This window comes from Emydura macquarii, unplaced genomic scaffold (assembly GCF_026122565.2).
Source record: "Emydura macquarii macquarii isolate MOO-44397 ecotype Brisbane River unplaced genomic scaffold, CSIRO-AGI_Emac_v2 contig_3534, whole genome shotgun sequence".
NCBI lineage: Eukaryota > Metazoa > Chordata > Testudines > Chelidae > Emydura > Emydura macquarii.
In genome coordinates this window covers 148,574-167,764 of record NW_027133671.1, presented here as the reverse complement: position 1 = coordinate 167,764, position 19,191 = coordinate 148,574, and the positions used below count along the sequence as shown (strand labels likewise).

At 51.9% G+C, this 19,191-nt stretch overlaps 1 protein-coding gene across 15 annotated transcripts in view; it reads left to right on the top strand.

The window, feature by feature from the left end:
- PDE4DIP (phosphodiesterase 4D interacting protein) overlaps positions 1-19,191 on the top strand; it is a 117,693-nt gene that overhangs the window by 64,166 nt on the left and 34,336 nt on the right. For 14 of the 15 annotated variants that reach the window (XR_010917674.1, XM_067536373.1, XM_067536372.1 and 11 more), the window contains 9 exons: positions 453-632; positions 1,259-1,453; positions 2,617-2,763; positions 4,491-4,575; positions 5,243-5,334; positions 6,265-6,381; positions 7,094-7,231; positions 7,601-7,713; positions 8,575-8,702. Coding sequence is in view for 14 of the 15 variants with exons in the window: in XM_067536373.1 (XP_067392474.1) it covers positions 453-632; positions 1,259-1,453; positions 2,617-2,763; positions 4,491-4,575; positions 5,243-5,334; positions 6,265-6,381; positions 7,094-7,231; positions 7,601-7,713; positions 8,575-8,702 (1,195 nt within the window). In the remaining variant the exon portion in view is untranslated. The remainder of the gene's footprint in view (positions 1-452; positions 633-1,258; positions 1,454-2,616; positions 2,764-4,490; positions 4,576-5,242; positions 5,335-6,264; positions 6,382-7,093; positions 7,232-7,600; positions 7,714-8,574; positions 8,703-19,191) is intronic. The other variant, XM_067536369.1, reaches the window with a different exon arrangement.

Here is a 19,191-nt window from a genome sequence, read left to right as displayed (position 1 = left end):
AAATGTTTGTTTCCCATGTAGATACTTAAAGACTGTGATCCAGCCCCCCCTTAACCTTCTCTTTGTTAAGCTAAATAGATTGATCTCCTTGGGTCCATCACTATAAGGCATAGTTTGCTAATCCTTTAGTTATTCATGTGACTCTTCTCCAGTGAGTGCTTGCTCAGTGTACCACCTGGCATACATCCTCATCTCTCCCCATCCCTCAGGCAGTTTTCAGATGGCCTCCTACACCTGGAGAAGGACGGGGTTAAACTAACCATTCCTGAATAGCTCAGCTCCATGTGGCATTTCTCAGCTGAGGTGGGGGCTTTCTTAGGGAGTGAATCTACTGGTTGCTTGTGTCTGCACAAAAGGGTAGAAGAGACTAAATCGTTTTAATCCTGTTTACTTCAGTGCACAAGAAACAGCCTGGGCCTCAGTGTGATCCTGATTTTCTTTGTGGTCCCTAGAGCATGGAGAGCCTGCTGAAAGCCAAGACACTGGAACTAGAGCAGGTGTCAGCAACCTGCCAGAACCTCCAGTGGCTGAAAGAGGAAATGGAAGCCAAATCCAGCTGCTGGCAGAAGGAGCAGGAGGGGGTAATACAGCAGCTGCAGACCACTCTGCATGACAGGAACAAGGAAGTGGAAGTAAGGGCCATGCTCCCTGCTGCGGTGCCTCCAGCCAGTCCCTCTTGGGGTGGGGTCCCTGAGCACTACTGTCAGGCCTCTGGGCCACTCATGCAGTACCACTGTGCCGTCCTGCTCTTCTCGGAGGGGGGTCAGACCCATGTCCCTCATTTGGTGGGGGGAGGGGTGTCAAACTCAGCCCTGCTCTGCTCCATTCAGGGATCCCCCAGTGTGTCACCTTTGTAAATCTTTGTGCTCCTTGGTGCAGTGCATGGGGGTGCAGGTCAGGGGCAATGTAAAAATCTCTAAACTAGCATAGTCCTGAATTAGAGAGAGCACCAGCAATGCCAGCCCAGTGGAAGCACAGGCTCTCCACACAGAGTAGAAGCATAAAGGAGCATCAGCCTCTGAGTGACATGCATGGCCCAGCCCCTTCCATATGTGTTGCAGGAAGAAGGGGAACAAGCCAGGAAAGCTGCTCCCTGTCATCCTGGCAGGCCCTCGCAATGCGTTGGCAGAAATGCTGCCTGTGCATTGATTCTCTGCTGGTGACTGCATGGGATCAGTGGGGGTGCTCCCAGGCTGCACAGCCATTCATCCCAAAGAGATGGAACGTGTCAAGCCCTTTCTCCCTCCTCTTCACTTAGGAGCTCACCGCAGCCTTGCTCTGCAAGCTGGGCCCAGGGCAGAGCGAGATTGCGGAGCAGCTGTGTGCGCGCCTCCAGCGGAAGGAGAGGATGCTGCAGGATCTCTTGAGTGACAGGAACAGACAGGCTGGAGAGCACGAGACCGAACTTCGGGAGCTGCTTCAAGCTGTAAGTGCCCGGGAGCAGCGAAGCCACGTGAGTTGTGCTCAGAGCAGCCGCTGACTAGCGTGAATGTGATGGGTCTGCTGTGTGGAAACTGGTCTCCAGTCTCTGTCGATGCCATGGGGGGAGCTGCTAGAAGTCTCTCATTTCTGAACCACTTAACATTGAAAACACCCCTTTCCTCATGTTAATCCCGAGTAAGGTTACGAATATCAACCTGTCATCTGTGGGAAATTCTATGGTAGTAATTCTGAGAGCACCGTTCGCTAGTCCATGCGTCCCATGGGCCTGCGGTGTCAAGCTTGGGGGCAGGGTTTGCATGTGCACATTGTGGGATTGGGAAGAGAAATGTGTGCAGATCCCGGCTTGTGCTCGTTCGTTGGGTGTTGTGTGCGCACATACCACCACTGCCTGGCCAGCAGCACCAGAAGCAGCCGTGGGAAGGTGAACCCTGGACGTGCACACCCCCAGTGGTGACACCAGATAACCAGAGGGAAGCCCCAGAGCTGGGTAGAGCCATCTTCCCTGCACAGAATCAGAAGGGTGGAGGGGCAACTTGCAGGCAGCTCTGGCCACTGTACATTAGCTGTATTTAACAGTCAAACTAGTACCAGGACTATTGTGTACACTATGAGGGAGTTACTGTTGTCATGAGATTCTCATCCTCAGCGTTGCCTGCCTTTTGTACACTGAAATCCGTCAGTTTTAAATACCACTTGGGGTTTTGCATTGAATTTCTCTATAAAAACAGGCTTTAAAAGCCAAGCTCCCAGCTGTCTCCCCTCAGCATTTGCCTCCCTTCTCTCCTCCAGCCTCTCTTCTCTGTCCTCATCCACTATTCTTCCAGAGCTCATCCCATAGTGCTGCACTTCACAGCCCCCATGCCAGGGGTGAGTTTTCACCATCCCAGTGAAAGGTTTAGTAGCTGTGCTGACGAGTTTTTCAGCAAAGGCTGGGTAAGGGAAAGCAGGTGGCTGTGATGGCAGTGCGGTAGCATTGACTGTAGTGTGTGCTGCCGCAAAGTCCCTGGTTAGGGTTGGAAAGGAGAGCTCCTAATCAGCAGCTGAGTGATCGTAAAGCTTTCCTTATGTTGCCAGAACAAGAAGTCGGGGCCAGGGTTGTGCTAGTAGCCACTGGAGACCAACTCTTTGTCACCTCTGCTTCTCTTCTCTCCCCTTGCTTTCCCACTGCGTCAGATGGCTGCTGAGAAGATGGTGCAGGCTCTGGCAGAAAGGAGCGGCGAGGTACAATTCCTGCGCCAGCGGCTGGTGGGGAAGGAGTCAGGGAGGAACCCAGCAGCTGAAGACAAGCTCCTCCTCCAGAAAGACAAGCAGCCCTTTCAAGTAGGAATTGTGACTGGATTGCTCTGCCCTCTGCATGGGAGAGAAGTGATTGCTGTAGCAGGAGAGGGATGTGGGAAGAGAGCAAAGACAGAGAGCTAATAGAAGGGGGGTGAGAGGATGTACTGTGAGGAAGGAGAGAGCGACCACTGGATACATCACATGGAAGCCCTTGACTGCTGATGATGTTTATTATTTGCATTGCTATAGTGCCTAGGTGTCCAGTCATGGACCCAGACCCTGTTATACTGGGTGCTGTGCAAACAGACCTGAAAGATCCTCCCTGCTAAGGGGAGTCCAGCTGAGACTCAGAACATTCTGATCTGAAAGCCACAGCTTTTTCTCAGTCAGTCAGCAGCTCCTTCCCCATGAATCAGCTGAGAGCAGACATTGTTTGTGCGGGCAGTATAGGAGTCCCAAGAAGGATGTTTGGAGGAAAATCAACCTCCCGCAAAGTCATGGTCCAGCCTTGCTGGGAGCAGGAAGAATAGCCCTTCTTCCCAGTGCTAAGCCCATCTGCATGATGGTCCCCTCCCTGACATTGCCACATTCCAGAGGGACAAGAAGAACTAACTTGAAGCCCTGCTAATTCTTAGCAGTGCCTGTTGCCATGTACTCAAGTTTAATTGTTGTTTCAGCCTCAATTGTAAAGTATTTTTAAATCAGCTTTCCTAGAAACCCCTCTGCCACTGAGCATGAGCCAGACTTCTTTTGTTTGAACCACTTTAATGGTGAACAAATTTGTCTAATCTGTCTAATTTTTGTTTAAAGTGTAAAATATTGTCATAGGGTTTAAGTCATGGAGATGAAGGCTGAAAGGGACTAATAAGCCATCAGTGGTTTGTCTCCACTCCTCAATATCTCAAAATGAGCTAGAAAGACTTTCCTTAACCATCCCCAAATCATGCCTCTGGGCTGAGCTCCACCGATATCCTTTAGATTCTTGATGCTGAGTTGCACAGTAGAAATATCTCTGCTGCTTAGCTAGCTAGCGTTGCTCAGCCCAAAGAAGTTCCTCCGAGAGCTTGGAGAGAGTGAAAACAGGGCTAACTCGGACATGGCTTTGTAGCGTTTACTGTAGAACTCACTGCCAGCAACCCCATGATGCTTGGTTTGAGTGGGTGTGTCTGATGGAAGATTACTTCCTCTCATGGAAAATCCCCCTGCCCAGTTCTGTCACCCATGCATGCAGCCTGTGGGGTATATTTGATTCCTCTGTGCCTCCTCCATCCAGACCATTGCTAAATCCTGCCATTTTTTCATGACAGCGTCTTCAGTTCATCCTTCCCTCTTCATTCCAGCTATTAAATCCTAGTCCAGACTATGATCATCTTGCCTTGTTGCTGCAGCCTCTTTGGTGTTCCTGCTTCTTAGTCCCCCGTGGTACAACCCAAACGCAGTGGCCAAGAACTTTTTCCTTTTGCTGCCCTGGATCCGTCTCTCTTTAGAGTCCCTTTCCTGACTTCCCATGTTGGTTCCTCACACATTTAAGCTCTCAGCCCATTTGCGCTTGTCTCCGTCCATGCCTCTGTTCCGGGATCCCCAAATACTTGCTTTTCTCTGGTCCACTCCCCTGTAACTGAAAACCCCATTTGGCCAATGATCTGTGTGACACCAGTACAGGAGCGTGTGTTGTGCCTGGTCTGAGCTCTGGAGGTGAGCCGTGGGTCTGGGCTGTGCAGGGTGCACAAGGTGATCTCTAAAGAGGGAAAACCAGAATCGCTTTGTAGTTTCAGGAATTACCGGAGAGTGGTGGGGACGCCATGACTGCCAGGATCTCCGAGGGAGAGGACAGCAAATACAGGCTGGAGAAAGGTCAGTACAGCGGCGGCTTCTCTCCAGTCCATACGAAGGTAGTCCAGGGCCTTTGCCATGGGGAGAACTCTGTCGCGTGTGACAAACAGCATGCAAATACGCCAAAGGACTTAAACCAGGAGTGTTGACTGGAGTCGTTCTTCCCCAGGGGCATGAGGCTGGGGTTAAAAATGTGGGCATTGGGTGACTGTGGGCTTGGATTTGAGGTGGCAGACTGGTGCTCAGGAATTGCTCTCAGGTTCTGGACTCTAGTGCTAAGTGGAGGACATTGGTGTGGGATGGGAACTGGTATTTGCTGATCACCGGGCTGATGAATGTCATGTCCTAGACTGGGCATGACAGTTAATCTGTGGATACTGGGGGTGATATTTGGAACTCTTCCCAGGGCTGGGGCCATTGGATTCTGAACTCTGGAGGGGAGGGAATGGGAATGGACTCCAGTTAGGTACAGGTGTTAGAGGATTATTGTGGTAACAGAGGCAATAGAAAAGGGCTTGAAAAATCCATCTCGGTGGGAGGGGCGTGAATCAACTTGTTCAGGATTTGAGCTTTAATTTGAGAAGCGATTCTGTTTCTAACTCTTGCCATTAGAAAACCAAGGCATGTCTGATGAATGTTTCAAGCCCTGCATTAGTGTAACTTCTTGGGCTATGTTTTTACTTTACAGGCCTGTTGGAGACAGTGGCAGAGCTGGAGAAGGAGCTTATTAATGCCAGAGAGGAACTGGAGCTAATGGCAAGAAAGGAAAGGGAAAGCAGGGTGAGTTTGTGGAGTGACTCAGAGTGTCTCAAGCCTGAGGCTTGTTTCACTCTAGACCAATTAATTGCAGCCTGGCCTGCCTTAAGACAGCTCTGCTGTGTTCACACGGACACCTCGTGGGGAACAGGGACTGTCCCTCACTAGGTGTTTGTACAGTGGCTAGCACAATGGGGCCTGGAAACACTGTTAATGTTTGTTTTCTAGTAGAGACGCTGTAGCCCCCTGCATGGGAGTGGCAGGTGCTAGCCCTGATTTCCTGGTCAGATTCCAGCTCTGGCAATTACATACAGCCTTCCTACTTGCCCTTGCATTTTTGGCTGGACATAGGTTTCTTTTTCATGGCTTGTCATGAGAAGTGCACTGCTAAACTGCTGTTGTGTTCCACCCCAGAAGTAGCTTGGTTTCAGGTTAGGAAATATCTAAATCTTTACATTGTGAGTAGCTAGGCAAGCTTAGCTTTCTGCTTTTTCCCAGCAACACTCTGATTTCTGGTGTAGCACCTTTATGCCTAGCTATTGACCAGGGATTGTCCCCGTGTGGTGTCATTGTCATGAAGCTGCCAGATAGATGCTGATCCTTTGTCTCTGTGACAATGGGACAGTCAACTCTACAGTCACCTCTCTCGATGGAGGGGTGAACAAAGCGTCTGGTTATGGAGTTGCAGTGTTGCCTTGATAAGACTGAAGGAAAGTTTCCTTCCTGGGCCCAGTTTCGCCCTCATCTGCCTTTCTCAGAAATGTTGTCTTTTAGCCTCTGACAGAGGCCTCCTACAGCATGCAGCAGCGTCACACTAAGTGAAGGAGGCCACTGATGACTGGCCAGCACCACAGCCCAGGGGTATGGGGCTGTAGGATGCAGTTTTTGCATGGAGTGTTTATGGCCTGTGTCTGAGTTGCGGAGCTTTCACTGACCGTGGTCTCTGCTCTGTAGTTGGAGCTTTCTGCTCTTCGATCTGTGGTGACGGCACAGGAGGAGGAGCTGCAGGTGCAGGCCTCAGATGTTGAATCCCTGACCAGAAACATCCAGAGCAAAGAGGACCTTATAAAGGTGGGATTGCTACAGTACTGCTGTATTGTGTCTGATCATCTCTGCCTGGGATGCTAGTGAAGAACCTCCAATTCCCCCCACCTCATGGCCTCCAGCTAGCTTCTACTTCACTGTAAAATGTCAGAACCCGGAAGCCGTGTTTCCAGGGAGGTCAGCAATGAGGTGGATGCATGAGGAGCCTCCTGAGCTGTTTTCTAGGTCTCTCGTCTAGATCTTGTAACATCTCTGGCTTAGCATCCTGTGCCCTGAGACTGGCTCCATGGTTCCTGTAACGCACGAAGAGTTGGGAACCCAGGGCTCCATCTCATTATACAGCTGTCTCCCTGCATTCTGCCCAGATGCTCATTTGGGATCTCATTACTCAGAATGTCCTTGCTGTGCATTCTGGAGCATGCAGGGCACCTGGCATCCTGTCTGGAGTCTTGAGCCAGGCTCCTGTTAGCAGAAAGCAACCATATTCCACACAGTAAGCCTTGCTCTGGTCTGGGGTGGTGCAGTGCACCCCCTGCATTTGGGCTCCTGTGTCTGGTTTCCTTCTGAATTGTCTGGCTCGCCTTGGAGGGGATAGGAGTTCCTCTTGTTAGAGATCCTCATCTGTGGTGTCTCTAGAGACCTTCAGAATTCCAGCTTCTGCTCATTTGTATAAAGTTCAAGGTGCGTTTCCTGTTGCTGATCACTTCTCCAGTCAACTCTGGTCTCCTTGGCTTTCAAGGACCTGCAAATGCAGCTGGTTGACCCTGAAGAAATTCCAGCCATGGAGCGACTGACTCAAGAAGTCCTGATGCTTCGGGAGAAAGTAGCCACAGCAGAGTCACGAGGACAGGAGGCTACAGGGCACAGAAGGCAACAGGTAGTATGTGCTCTGGTGGGATCTCCCGCAGTGGGGATGTTTCATGGGATGCAGGCTCAGGCCCGTTTCCAGTTCCTGCAGTCCGTTAATTCTCTGTTGCCAGTTCTATACTGTAATGCTATTGCTCTGGGAGGGAAGGATGGTGCGTGTGTGCGTACGTACAGGTGTAAAAGGGGCTCAGACCCTCTTTATGGCACAGAGACTTTGATCCCCGCAAAGGTGGAGGTCATGTCAGGGGCATGGAGAGGGGGCCCTGACTCACTCCAGTCTCTTGACTGGGCTCTGCCTCTCAGTTGTATCTAGGTGGGGGAAAGGCCTAGCTTAGCTCCTGACTCTATACCTGCTGCTTTTTGCCTCCGCTCTCTCTAGCTGCTGCTGCTGCTGGAAGGGCTGGTGACAGAGAGGCGTCATCTAAATGAAGCTCTGCAAGTGGAAAGGCAGCTGTACAGCAGTCTGGTGAAGTTCCATACTCACCCAGACAGGTAGGAGGGCCCCTCCCTGCTCCTTTCCGAGGGCTGCCACTGCTGTGTAGTCCTGCGAGGTGGAGAAGCTGCACTCACTCCATGTGGCTTGTTCAAAGGGAAAGGTTGAAGCAATGGCATGTCTGTAAAGCTTGTCTGTGCTGCAGAAGGGCTGACCAGGGGGTGAGCAGGGAGAGGCTGTTGCTGCGGAGTGGCTGACGAAAGCAGAGGATATGACTCCAGCCTAGCAGGAGTTAATCACACCCCAGAGCTCTAATATTCCTTTTAGATTTTCTCCCCTTGATTTCTCCATGCCCCCTTGGCCTCCCCTCCCTTGCCTCCTGATACATCTCAGAGAGGCTGCACAGCGCAATGTTAAATCATTGACCTTAAAGTTGCTTGGGTGGGAAGGGGCTTCTGATGGTTTGTCTAGGTCAGTCCCCTGCATCAGAGCATGACTGATGTTGCTACCCCTCCTCTGTGAGAACCCTGTGCCATCCCAGGTGATGGGAGCAGCTCACAGGTAGAATTTCTCTCTGTACTTACGTCAGTAGTGATAACTAGAGATGACCAGGAAGCCACTGCCCCACCCCAACTTCCCAGGGGATTGGGTGTGTGAGTGTGGGGGAATTACCATGTGAGGCTGAGAGCCTGCGCCTGACTCATGTGGGGGGCGGGTACTGGGGTCCAGCGCTGAGGCTGCATTGCTGTAGCTAGTTCTGGAAGGGGCCACACTGGACCTGGCTTTGGAGCACTGATGACCGGTGCTCAGAGTAAGTAGTGGTTAGAAGTGAGATGGCACCGCTCTGTGAGCTTACTGATGTGGATGGCCCACGAAGCCTGTCTAACCCTCTTCCCTTTCTGTATGACGTGTCTAATTAGCTCTGAGAGAGGCCAGACTCTGCAGGTGGAGTTGGAGGGGGCCCAAGCACTCCGCGGACGACTGGAAGAGGCTCTTGACAGAAGCATGGAGCGTTTGAGCAGGCTGGAGACCCTGGGCGCCACTGGAGGTGGGGAACAGGAGAGTGTGAGAATCCTACCCCAGCATGCCTTCTGAGCTCTGGCCTGCACCGTGCCACCTGCCTGGATGGAAATTGGTCACTAACAGAGCAAGCCTGTCTGACTGACTCTGGGAGGGGTGATCTGGTATTTACTAATGATACAATAGGAGTGGTGCATTTAGAGCTGCTATGGAAATGGCAATCCATGCAACCCATGCATATCTTGTCTACATGCCTGTCTCTCACCCTTTAGTGGAGGTTATGAAATGTATTTGCACATTTGAGTCATTCCATTTTAGTTGATCCCCCTTCATCTTTCTCCTCCCCCCTTCGTTCCTCTCCTGATGGGCCAAATAAAGATTCCTTCCCTCTAAAAGTGATTTTAAATGTTCTGTGCCATCTCACAAATGCATGTGTGTATTTTTATTTTTCTCCAACTCTTTCCCATCCAGTTAAGCCCTGCTCTTAGGACAACAGCTGCCTCCACAGCTGCATGACAGAGTAAAGAGAGAGCAAAGTATCTGTGGAGAAGCAAGTTCCCCCTTGCAGACAGTGCTGTGGCCTTTGCAAGGACAGCGGCAGCCAGAGAGGAGGGAATGGTCATTTTGTGACCAGTTACTTGGCCACCCAGGGCCTTTTTTTTGTAGTCGCCGTATCACTGATTTTTTACTCTTGGCCCAACAAAGAAATAAGCCATTTTAGGCTACAGCCAAATCCAGCTCCTGTATGGAAGCCTTGACTGAAATCTCCTTCATGTCTGTGGTTGAGAGCAGGCTCTCTGCCAGCCTTGCAATGTGACTGTAGTTCCTCCTGTGCTGAGCTTTGCCCCAGTGAGCTTTGTGATCTTAGGCAAGTTTCTCTGTGCAGCAACAGGAAAGAATTTCCAGCCTCTCAAGGCTAAAATGCCGAGGCTAATCAGGATTGGGGGTGACAAAGCCTAGTGTGACCTGGCAGGGCATGTTGTGTCAGGTTGGCATGGGATATGAGGACCCTGCTCCCAGTTCTCAGCGTGTGCATGTCCCTCCTGTCCGTGATGCATAGACCCTTGTTCCTTGGGCTGCTTTGAACACTTGAGGCCAGGCTGCAGGACCCAGCTGGGCGTATGCAGATCCATGCTGTTTTGTGCAAGTGGGCATTTCCATTCCTGAGTGCAGTGACTATTCCAGGGTATCCGTTTCTCTTTCATAAAGGTATTCCTGCTGCCGTAAATGCTGGGAGAGCCAAACCGGCAGAGATTTCCCACTGCACTTTTCAGCGGCCATCGCTTCTGAGTGGCAGAGGGGAAATGGCTCATGTCAGAGTCTACCACATCTTATATTCTCTGCAAGCACTGGTGGGATGAGCCAGTGCATCACGTACCTACCCGCTCTCCATCTCTTACATGTGCTTATCTGGACCATTTTCTCAACAGCGAGCAGTAACGCGAGGCCTCAAGCTGGGATGGCAGAGCAGCCAGGGCAGGCGAGCTGCCATTCCCTTTCAGTGTCCTTGTTCACTGCATACTGCCTCAGAAGGGATAGAGCAGCTCTAATGCTTCTGTCACAAGGAGACTAAATACTTCGTGTGTCTTAACCCTTTTCACTGCTGTGTGCTTTCCAGCCTCGAGTTCTAGGCAGGGACGGAAAAGCCCTAGCGAGGCGTCTGGGCTGTCTCCTCCATGCCCATTCAGGACTGTTTCCCAAAGCATGTTTGCTGCTACTTGACTGTGCTGAGCTATAGTGCTTCCACCACTATTCTGAGGGCTGCTTCACAGCCTAAAACATTTCACGGCCAGGAAGTTTCTCTGAATATTTAGTCTAGATTTTCCCTTCCTGAGTTTCATCTCATCACTCCTAGTTCCATCTGCACCACACTGTCTCCTCCCGCACTCTCTCTGCTGTTTACACCCTTCAGATATTCGGCTGTTCCATTTCTCCTTAGCCGTCCCATACAGATTTAGCTCTTTTAATCTCTCCTCGTAAATCCAGTACCCTGCTAACTGTGGCACCCCTCTCTGAACTTGCTCTCTCCATGTTGTCAATATCTGGTAATGTGGTGCCGAGAACAGAATGCAATCGCATCAGCAAGGCCTAACAGACAGGTGCTGTGATGATGCTTTTACATAGGCAGCCCTGAGCTGTCACTGCATTGTTTTCTTTTTGCAGTTTTGTCACACAGCAGACTTGTCTGATTTGCCTCATTCAGCATCCCGGCTTCCCAGCACACCCTGGGGCTGGGGTTTGAAACTATTTCCCCCAGATGTTACCTTGGTTTTCCTTTGAGTGCTTGCTCATGTCCTTTCCATTGTTCATTCCATTGTAGGTACGTGTGCGTGCCCCGTGCACGGTTACCGGAAAATTTTTCTCCTTAGCTGATTTCGTAGGGCCGGCTTCGGTGCCCCCTGGAGTCCCGCGTGCATGGCATGGTATATGAGGGGCTGCCAGCCCTACACCCCCCTCAGTTCCTTCTTTCCACCACTGATGGTTACTGGGAATGCGTTCTTGCTTGCTTTGGCGAGTGCCTCTTAGCTGTAGCCTTTGGTTTTTATCAATGGTTGTTAACTAGTTGTTTAGATAGTTGTTATTGTAGTAATAGTAGATTAGGTAGTCCTATTAGGGACCTCCACTCTGTGTCAGGGTATGCCCCAATCTCCGGGCTTTAAGCCTTGTAAATCCTGCAGGAGGGCCTTCTTGATTAGCGACCCCCACAAAGACTGTTTAAAGTGCCGTGGGGAGTCCATTCGAAAGGACAAGTGCTGCATCCGAGAACTCAAAAGGACAGAGGTATCCATCTGAAGGCCTTGTTAATGGAGGCAGCCCTGAGAGCGGCATCGGAGCCGTCCCGCTCCCTTTCGGCATCAAGAACCAGGTCGGTGCAGAGTGTTGCACTGGCACTGACTCCATCGTGGCACCTGGCTTCCTCTTTGAAACAGAGGAAGAAGCCCAGAAAACAGCGTCCGGCAGACAACCACTCCCCTGTGTGGAGGAAGGCTAAAGACGTGGGGTCAAGCTCCAGGGCAGCTCACCTGGGCTGGTGAGCCCCTCTGCAGAGCGCCCCCGACTTCGGAGAGTGGAAGGGGACCGCTACACCTTGCGGTGCTGTCGATGCCAGAGGCACTTCAGATGGCAGCCAACCTGTTGGCCCTGCCTGTTCCTCACACTCCGTCAGCCCAGATGGAAAGGATGAGGGTGCCGGTGTTGAGGGGGAAACCTCCAGTGGGTCTCACTCAGTGGCTGCACACCTCACTGGACCCCCAGCGCACCTCTCCATGAAATGGGTCACCACAGCAAAGATCAATCCCACCAGGGGCTGATCTCCTGAGGTGCGTTCCCTGGCACCCAGGCAGTCTCAGGGGAAGGAGCACCGGTACCAGAGGAGCCCAGACAGTCCGAAGCATCGCTCACGATTGCCGGCACCGAGGGCAGTGGCATCAACGAGTCAACGCAGGTTCTGCTCAGTGTTGAGCACGTGCTCCCCATCAGGAGCCCAATGCCATTCTCAGTCACCGACACCGATGAGTTTGCCCGCCCATGGGCAGCGCAGAGCCTGGTCACTGGCATCTCAGCACTCGCCCAGGGAGGAATCCCACCAACCGTGGGCTTCAGTACCAAGAGGCTCCCAGTCGCCCAGATGCTGCTCCTCCTCTTACTACGGGCGGTCCTCCTCACCAAGTTGGTCCAGGCAGCAACACCACTGGTCACTGGATTCATACTTCCCATCCCCAAGACAACAGTTGAGAGCGCCAGGAGAGGAGGCGCAGATACCACTTGCCCTCCTCTTCGTACTGTGAGATGCGGAGACGGTTGAGCTCCAGGTGACGCAGGTCACCGGCAGGAGGGTCCGTTGATGCTGGGGGGGGGGAAGGACCTAGTGGCTCCCCCCACCCAGTCTCCTCGACCTGAGGTGCAAAGGCAAGGTCTTTGCCTGGCCCCTCCAGTGTGGCCCCAGCGTCAATGGCCACCCCACTGGCAGTACTGGACCCCCTGAGGGTTACAGGTGACCTTGGGGGACTCTACTCCCTCTTCTTGTTAGGGAAGCAATCCGGGTCCCCAGCACCACCACCAGAGGCCCATGACTCCGAGTCAGGGGAGGAGTTGGACCCTATGGAGGGTACATCTGCATCCTCTTCCTCCCTAGACAAGGCATGGGTGGCAGACCTATTGGCTCCCCGGGACGACTTCCAGACACACCAGGAGCTCCTAAAAAGGGTGGCCTCCAACCTCAGACTGGAAGCGGAGGAGCTGCAGGAGCACACGGACGACCTCTTTAATGTAGTGGCAGCGACTGCACCATCCTGGGTTGCCCTGCCAGTGCACGAAGGAGTCCTAAAGTTGGCCAAGGGTGTCTGGCAAACTCCATCCTCCCTGCTCCCGACCTGGATGCGGGCAGAGAAAAAGTATTAAGTTCCTGTGAAAGGATTTGAATTCTTGGCACAAGGCGGGTGAACGAGCTCCCTAGTGGCAAATGAAAGGGACAGGCAGGAACAACCTGGCTCAATCCCCAAAAACAAGGACAGCAAGAAGCTGGACTTGTTTGGGAGAAAAATTTATTCTACTGCCAGCTTCCAGTTCCCTATCTCCAATCAACAGGCATTGTTAAGGAGATATAATTATAACTTGTGGGACTCCCTCAAACATTTCAGGGAAGCCCCATCTCGAACAGGCCCAAGAGTTCTCCACGGTTTTGGGGGAGGGCAGGACAGTGGACAGAGCGGCCTTACAGGCGGCCTCAGACATGGCCGACTCGGCAGCAAGGTCTAGGGCCTTGTGGATCTCCATGCACCGTTGCTCGTGGCTCCAGTCGTCTGGTCTCTCCCAGGGGGTGCAGCAGTCTATACAGGACCTATCATTTGACAGGGCTGCACTCTTCTCGGAGCAGAGGGAAGCAAAGCTCCATGGGCTTAAGGACTCATGGGCAACTCTGCGCTTGTTGGGTCTGTACACACCTCAGGCTTCCAGGAGGTCGTTTCAGCCCCAGCAGAGCCAGCAGCAGCAACCCAGGTTCCCGGTGCAGTGCTTTGGGGCAGGAAGAGAGAAAGGGGGAGAGAGAGAGAATGGTCGGTGGCGTAGGTAGGGCCTGCCTCCTTCCTTGACTGCACAGCCGCCTACCTCCCTACACTCAGGCAGTCAGCGTCACTCATTTTGATGGTATTCATGGGGACAGCATTCCAGCCTCTCACTTGGATCCTGCAGCCCCACCTTTCCTAGGTCGTCTCGCTCCTTTCCTCCTGGCTTGGGCCCATATAACATTTGACCGCTGGGGCCTGGGCACCATTGGAACAGGCTATACCCTCCAATTTTCCTCTCCCCCTCCTCGCATCTTCCCTCCCTGTCCTTCTTCAGGGACCCCTCTCATAAGCAAGAGGTGCGCAATCTTCTCATCCTGGGAGCCATAGAGGAGGTCCCGCTGGACATGAGGATGAGGTTTCTACTCCTGAGATTTCCTCTTCCCTATGGTGAAAGGGGGCTTCAGACCCATCCTGGACCTGTGCGGCCTAAACAGGTACATCAGAAGGGAAAACTTCTGCACAGTTTCCCTGGCCTCTATTCTCCCCTGCCTGGATCCAGGAGATTGGTATGCTGCCCTCGATTTGAAGGACACAAGTTTTCACATATCGATTTTTTTGGGTCACAGGTTTCCCAGGTATGTGATAGGGGGTGCCCACTACCCAATTACAGCTCTCCTGTTTGGCTTATCGTCAGCCACGATGGTGTTCACAAAGTGCCTAGCAGTGGTGGCTGCATATCTCCGGCATCGAGGGATACAGATCTACTCATATCTGGATGACTGGTTAATCAGAGGCAGGTCGAGGGCTCAGGCCCAAGCCAGTCTGGACCTCGTATGAGCCACCTGTCACAGGCTGGGCCTGCTGGTAAATGAGCAGAAGTCTGCTCTGGTGCCTGTGCAAAGGACAGAGTTTATTGGGGCAGCCCTTGACAATGCAGGCCAGAGTGTTCCTGCCACAGGCCCGGGTCGAGTCTGCCTGCAGCTGGTGTGCCATATGACAGCATGCACCTATGTGCTCTGCTCTGCCACGTCTGCCTGAAGCTCAGACCGCTTCAGCTATGGCTGGCCTTGGTTTATGCCCTGAGCAGACACCCTGTGGACAGGGTTGTCATGGTGCCCCCACAGGTCCTGGCCTCCCTAGAGTGGTGGTTAGACCCTTGGACGGTGATGGAGGGAATGCCCTTTGCAGACAAGGGCCCCCACGATGACTCAAGTGTCAGGTGCTTCAGACCTGGGGTTGGGGGCGTACCTCAGCTCTGGTCACAGTACCCAGGGGACCTGGTCGGAAGAGGACCAGGGGCTCCACATAAACATCAAAGAGCTCCAAGCGATCCGGCTAGCATGCGTGGTGTTCCTTCCTTCCCTTCTTAAATGGCAAGGTGATCCAGGTGATGGACAACACCGCTACAATATACTACATCAACAGACAGGGCAGGGCTCATTCCCCAGCCCTCTGTCTGGAGGCAGTGGGTCTGTGGAATCTGATGATAGGCCATGATTTTCACCTAGTGGCCTCTCACCTTGGTATCCAGAATGCCACAGTGGACTGGCTCAGCAGGTCCTTTGTACCTTCTCATGAGTGGTCTCTCTACCCATCAGTCACCAACATGATCTTCCAGAGGTGGGGGTTTCCCTAAGTGGATCTCTTTGCCTCCAAGGTCATCAAGAAGTGCAGCCAGTTCTGCTTCTTTCAGGGGCGGGACAAGAGGGCCATGTCAGTCGCCTTCCTCATTCCCTGGTTGGGCGGGCTGCTGTATGCCTTCCTTCCCATTCTGTTAATACACAAGGTCCTATTAAAGATCAAGAAAGACAAGGCACGGGTCATCCTTATTGCACCCACATGGCCCAGGCAGCACTGGTTCATGACGCTCCTGGAGCTGTCAGTTGGCCCTTCCCTGGAACTGCCAAAGTGGCATGACCTGCTTTCCCAGGACCAGGGGTGCCTTCTGCACCTGGACCTGGAGTTCCTCTACCTGACAGTGTGGAGGCTGAATGGCTGAGCTTGGAGGAACATGCTTGCTTGTCACAGGTGCAAACCGTACTGATGAATAGCAAGAAGCCCTCCACAAGGCCATCATAGTTGGCCAAGTGGAAGAGGTTCACTTGCTGGGCTGCAGCGCGGCAGATTAGTCCCACCAGGCGCTGATCCAGGTGATCCTAGACTACCTGTTGCACCTCAAGCTTCAAGGTCTAGCTACTGCCTCGCTAAAAGTGCATCTGGCTGCCATCTCAGCCTTTTGTCCCCCGATTCACAGGAGATCAGTTTTTCTCACGTTATGGTGGCGAGATTTCTGAAGGGCATAGAAAAGCTCTATCCCCAGGTCAGGGATCCCGTATCCCCCTGGGACCTGAATTTGGTCCTTTCTAGACTCACGGGGGTGCCATTTGAGCCTGTGGCTACTTGCCCACTTCTGCTACGGTCATGGAAGGTGACCTTCCTAGTAGCTATCACATTGGCTTAGGAGGGTGTCTGAAATCAGGGCACTCACCTCGGAGTTGCCTTATACAATTTTCTATGAGAATAAGGTCCAGCTGCATCCTCACCTGGCCTTCCTGCCCAAGGTGATTTCACAATTCCACACCAACCAGGACATTTCCTGCCAGTGTTTTTCTCAAAGCCACACGTTTCCTAAGAGGAAAGGAGGTTGTACACTCTGGATATGCGCAGAGCTCTGGCTTTCTGCTTAGAGAGGACAAAGCCGTTCTGTAAGTCCATGCAGCTGTTCATTGCGGTGGACGAGAGGATGAAAGGCTTACCTATCTTGTCACAATGGATCTCCTAGATAACCACCTGCATACGCTTCTGCTATGAGCAGACAAAGTTCCCCTCCCGGGCAACATCACAGCTCACTCCACCAGAGCACAGGCATCTTCTGCAGTATTCTTGGCACGGGTGCCTCTGCAGGACATACGCAAAGCTGCTATGTGGTCGTCGGTTCATACCTTTATGTCCCACTATGCCATCGTACAACAGGCTAGGGAAGACGCCAGATTCGGCAGGGTTGTGTTGCAGTCAACCAACCTATGAATGCCGAACCTGGCTCCAAGGTACTGCTTGCGAGTCACCTACAATGGAATGAACACGAGCAATCACTTGAAGAAGAAAAGACAGTTACTTACCTTGTAACTGTAGTTCTTTGAGATGTGTTGCTCATGTCCATTCCATGACCTGCCCCCCGCCCCCGCTGTCGGAGTTGACAGCAAGAAGGAACTGAGGGTCGTAGGGCTGGCAATGCCTCATATACCGCGCCATGTGCTGGACTCTGAAGCCATCCCTACGGGATCTGCTAAGGGGAAAAATTTTCCAGTAACTGTTCATGGGGCGTGCACACACCTACAATGGAATGGACGTGAGCAGCACATCTTGAAGAACAACTGTTACAAGGTAAGTAACCATCTTCCCAAGTTCTATGTAAAGGATTTTTATAAACCTTGTGAGCATAGTATCTGAGCTCCACACTATGTATTTATCCTCATAAGCCCCTGTGAGGTCAGGTCATGCTGTTAGCACCATTCTACATCTGGAGAATTGGAAGAAACTGGGTGACTTGCCCAGGGTAATGCAGGAAGTCTGTTGCAGAGCAAGGGACTGAACTCTAGTTTTCTCAGTCTTGGGCTGGTCCCCTAACCACTAGGTGATCTGTCCTCTGAACCTTGTATTTTCTTCCTATAGTATGTCTCCCTCTTGGCCCTCCTCCCATTTTAGTTTCATCTGAATTTCATTTATATGCTGTCTATGCCCCCATCCCCAGCATAAATTAAGATAAGGCCCTAGGTAAAACTAATCTCTGTAGCACCCCACTACATGTCCTCCACACCCCCAGTTCTCCATTGTGGGTTTGCATAACCTGTCATTAACCTTTGCTGATGGCCCTTCTGACCGCTTTCAGTCCACATGCTAGTATTTATATAAAAGCTGACTTCAATTCTGAGAAAAAGATGATGTGAGAGAATATCACATGCTTATGAAGTCCAAATGTGGTGTGTCTGCCACGTCCCCTTCAGCCACTGAGCCCAGTGGAAAAAAAGCACTCAGCTTTGTGTGGCAAAATCTGTGCCTTACCAATCCATGGTCCTGCTTTCTCACATTTTGGATAGCTGTGAGATGTCGTGGATTCCCCCTATGCTCCATTATTTAACTGTAGGATATAGGAGAAGAATTGCCAGGATCCCTTTTCTTTCCTTGGGGGAGGATGATGGTGGAGAATTTGCTTTTCTCCAATCTCTGATCCCTCCCCATTTTTTGGATTCGTCAAAAATTGAATTCCTGGCAGCCAGCTGTGGTCTGAGAGCAGCAGTGAGCAGCATATGCAGGTCTCTAGCTGTGTCTAAGGGAGATGCTCCTCTCAGACCTGGTTCACAGGTTATCCCAGAAGCCATTGCAAGGATAGATGGGAGAGTTGAAACATTCCTGTGTAGCTGCAAATAAATGGCCGATCCATTGACTAGCTGGCCCACAAACTGAACTAGGGCAGCTCATTGTTAAAGGTGCTATCACAAGAGTCTGTCTGCGTTACCTGTTCTCGCTGGCCACCCACAGCAGTATAGACTGTCTTAGAGTCCCTTGTGCTCCCTTCTTTCAGCCAGAGTGGGCTGTCACTCCCCAGTCAGAATGGCAGCCTTCATACAGGGTTACACCGCTGCAAGGCATGGGGGAGTTGGTTCCAGAGACAGCAAAGATGGAGAGATTCATAGATTCCAAGGCCAGAAGGGACCAAATATGTGACCTAATTGTTAGCTGGTAGGTTATTGTTAATCCAACTATTGCCACTCTCCCTCTGGAGCCTCTCTGGTGTTCTTCCCTGTGACATAACATCAGTACTTTGTCCAGGCCAGTTTAAATACCAGCAGAGATGGGGCTTCTGTCCCGTCCCTGGAATGCTATCCCATGGTTTATCCACAAGATCTCAGGGGCAGGGCTGTCTGTTTACATTTTCCTTGTTTAAAAAAGGTTGCTGCTCCTCCCCTGCTCCTGGCCTGGGTAATTCCCTGTCTGCAAGGTGTTGGCACCCTTCAGGTGTTGGCAGACTTACCAAGTTCCCCTTTTTTGTCGCCTAGCCAAGCAGTGCGTATTTAGCTCTTCTTTTACCACGAATCCTTTCCCTCAGGTTCAGATCCCATTGTGCTGGGCATCAGGCAGCTCCAGCTGTGGCGACCATCTCTCCAGCCCCCTGCTAGCTGCATTCCTTGTCTCTTCATTCAGGTTCTCGGAGACTCTCGGGGGATTGTCTGTTCATATGACTCACGCTGTTCTCTTTCAAACACGACAGACTAGCTTCATGCACACACAGCCCCATACCTTGCTGCTTTGCACGTGCAGCCCCCAGTTGCATTTGGCTTTCTTTTGCAGCCCATTGCAAATTCATGTCTAGCTTGCTGTCCTGTCTCATCCTCATGTTCCTATTGTTATAACCTGCCATTGGATACCTTTCTGAGTTTTTTCCTAGCTGTATTTGTTTTTCATTTCTCAGAGCTGAATCTCCTTGTGTTTATTTCCTGACCATGTTTCTAG